General features: G+C 39.9%; 1 protein-coding gene across 1 annotated transcript in view; it reads left to right on the forward strand.

Moving 5' to 3' along the window:
* Window positions 1-872: 872 nt before the first annotated feature.
* LOC115297645 (guanylate-binding protein 1-like) overlaps window positions 873-2,853 on the forward strand; it is a 31,674-nt gene continuing 29,693 nt past the window's right edge. The window contains exons 1-2 of the mRNA XM_029945807.1: window positions 873-1,000; window positions 2,601-2,742. Coding sequence (XP_029801667.1) covers window positions 920-1,000; window positions 2,601-2,742 — 223 coding nt within the window. The 5' untranslated portion in view covers window positions 873-919. The remainder of the gene's footprint in view (window positions 1,001-2,600; window positions 2,743-2,853) is intronic.

Raw genomic sequence — 2,853 nt, forward strand, 5'->3', positions numbered from 1 at the left:
CTCATTTCACTTGGCATAATGTCTTCAGTGTTGTACTGTGTGTCAGAATTCCTTCCCTTTTTAAGGCCAAATAACTAATATGTGCATACTGATTTGTTTATTCCTTCATCTGTTGAAGGACTCTTGGGTGACCTCCACCTTTTGGCTCTTATGGATAATATTGCTAAAAACACAAGGGCACAAATATCTGTTTGAATCCCTGCTTTTATTTGGGGGGGGCTATATACCGCCAAATCATATGGTAATTCTATTTTAATTTTTTTAATTTTTTTAATTTTTTTTAATGTTTTATTTATTTTTGATACAGAGAGACACAGAGCATGAGAGGGGGAGGAGCAGAGAGAGAAGGAGACGCAGAACCGAAAGCAGGCTCCAGGCCCTGAGCTAGCTGTCAGCACAGAGCCTGACGTGGGGCTTGAACCCATGAACATGAGATCTGACCTGAGCCGAAGCCGGAGGCTTAACTGACTGAGCCACCCAGGCGCCCCTATTTTAATATTTTTTAAAGAAATCATCATACTGTTTTCCACAGCAACTATACCGTTTTACATTCCCATCAGAGACACATAAGGTTTCTAATATCCTCACATCCTCCGCAACACACAACTTTTCTGTTTTTTAATAGTGGCCATCCCAATAAGTGTAATGTAGTAGCTCATTGTGGTTTTGATTTGTTTTTTCCCTAATGACTAGTGATGTTGAGCTTCTTTTCATTTGTTTATTGGCCATTTGTATGTTTGCTTTGGAGAAATGTCTATTCAGGTCCTTTGCTCTTGTTTTAATCAGGTTGGTTTTTTGTGTTGCATCGTAGGATTTCTAAATCCATCTGCTATTAAAACTGCACCGCCTCTCCTCCCCACTCCCCCTCACAGGCTTCTCTCTGGGTTCCACGGTGCAGTCTCACACCAAAGGAATCTGGATGTGGTGTGTGCCTCATCCCAGGAAGCCAGACCACACCCTGGTTCTTCTTGACACTGAAGGCCTGGGAGATATCGAGAAGGTAAGGATTGAGGATTTAATTTTGAAATAAGATCCTCATCCCTGAATATTCTCTATACAATTTAATTTTTCTTTAAATAAGAGCTTACACTTAACCATAATATGTTTTTTTAATTTCTGTTTATGTGCCCTAAGACCAAGTTTAGCAACCAGGGATCAGGAAAATGTTTACAAGTCAGAATCCTAGAAGAAGGTCATAGTGATCAGTAGTAGTTGGTAATATTCTAATGATTAACAATAGGCTGCATGTGGGGCACTTGGGTGGCTCAGTCAGTTAAGCATCTGACTCCATCTCAGTTCATGATCCCAAAGTTCGTGAGTTCAAGTCCCACATTGGGCTCTGTGCTGACAGCTCAGAACCTGGAGCCTGCCTTGGATTCTGTATCTTCTCTCTCTGCCCTTCCCCCACTCACACTCTGTCTCTCTCAAAAATAATAAACATTGAAAAAAACTTTTTAAGGCCGTTTGCTAAACCAGTTAACCCAGAAACTTAAAGGTATTACAAATAAAATCAATGTCATGAGTTCAATCCTGCAGAGAATTTTAGTTAAGGATTTAGGTTCTGAAGTTCTATACCCTTGTTTTTAAATGTAGACCCTGGGGTGCCTGAATGGCTCAGTTGGTTAAGCATCCAGCTTCGGCTCAGGTCATGATCTCACGGTTCGTGGGTTCAAGCTCCACATCGGGCTCTGTGCTGACAGCTCAGAGCCTGGAGCTTGTCTTCAGATTCTGTGTCTCCCTCTCTCTCTGACCCTCCAATGTCCATGCCGTGTCTCTCTCTTTCTCTCTCTCTCTCTCTCTCAAAAATAAATAAAAAAATTTTTAAAAAATTTAAAAATGTGGACCCTGTCACTAAATTAGTGACCTTAGCAAATTATTTCACCTCTTTTAATCTCAGCTTTCTGAGATTAAATTTTTAAATAGATGTAATAGATCTATATTTGACTCATAGTGTTGTTTGAACAAGTAATGGCAAATGTTAAGTGCATAATAATGCTCAATAAAGTAGCTACATGTATTATTACTCTCATATAAGTCAATTTTGTTATAAAAATGAAAAGTCTAAATTAATTATACTTTTTTTAAAATGTTTCTTTATTTTTGAGAGAGTCAGTGAGACAGTGTGAGTAGAGGAGGAGGAGAGAAAGAGGGAGACACAGAATCTGAAGCAGGCTCCAGGCTCTGAGCTGTCAGCACAAGCCCGGGGCTCAAACTCACAGGGCTTGAACTCACAGTTCGTGAGATCATGATCTGTGCTGAAGTTAGACACTCCACTGACTGAGCCATTGAGGTTCCCTGAATATTCTAAACTTAAATTATATTTAAGGCCCTAGAAAGCCCACCAACCTTGATAACTGGTTTCGTAACTATCTGCCAATGATCGTAAGAAGACCTAGTGAGAATCAGTGTAAACTAAAAATAAAATGACCCAAAATCCAAGTCCCACCAACATTTTTATTTGGGTTTGGTTTTTTCATATAGGTTATTAATCTTTAAAAAAAAAAAACCCTTCTAATTAAATAAGCATCTTTTTACTGCTGCTGATCTGGAACGTGTTAGGAGAATGAAACCTAATAGCTTGGACGTGTTCTGATTTGCAGGGTGATAACCAGAACGACTCCTGGATCTTCGCCCTCGCAATACTCCTGAGCAGCACCTTCGTGTACAACAGCATGGGGACCATCAACCAGCAGGCCATGGACCAACTGCAGTATCCTTTCTGTAGTTCAGAATGGCCTCAAAGTCAGAGGGAAGAGTTGAATTTAAAAACTAGCTGCTTGGTTGTGAATCCTGGTGAATCCAGCACAAAAAGAGAAAACATAAAAAATAATTCAAGGGCAGGGGAAAGATTCT

The sequence above is a fragment of the Suricata suricatta genome, chromosome 8, assembly GCF_006229205.1.
Source record: "Suricata suricatta isolate VVHF042 chromosome 8, meerkat_22Aug2017_6uvM2_HiC, whole genome shotgun sequence".
Lineage (NCBI taxonomy): Eukaryota > Metazoa > Chordata > Mammalia > Carnivora > Herpestidae > Suricata > Suricata suricatta.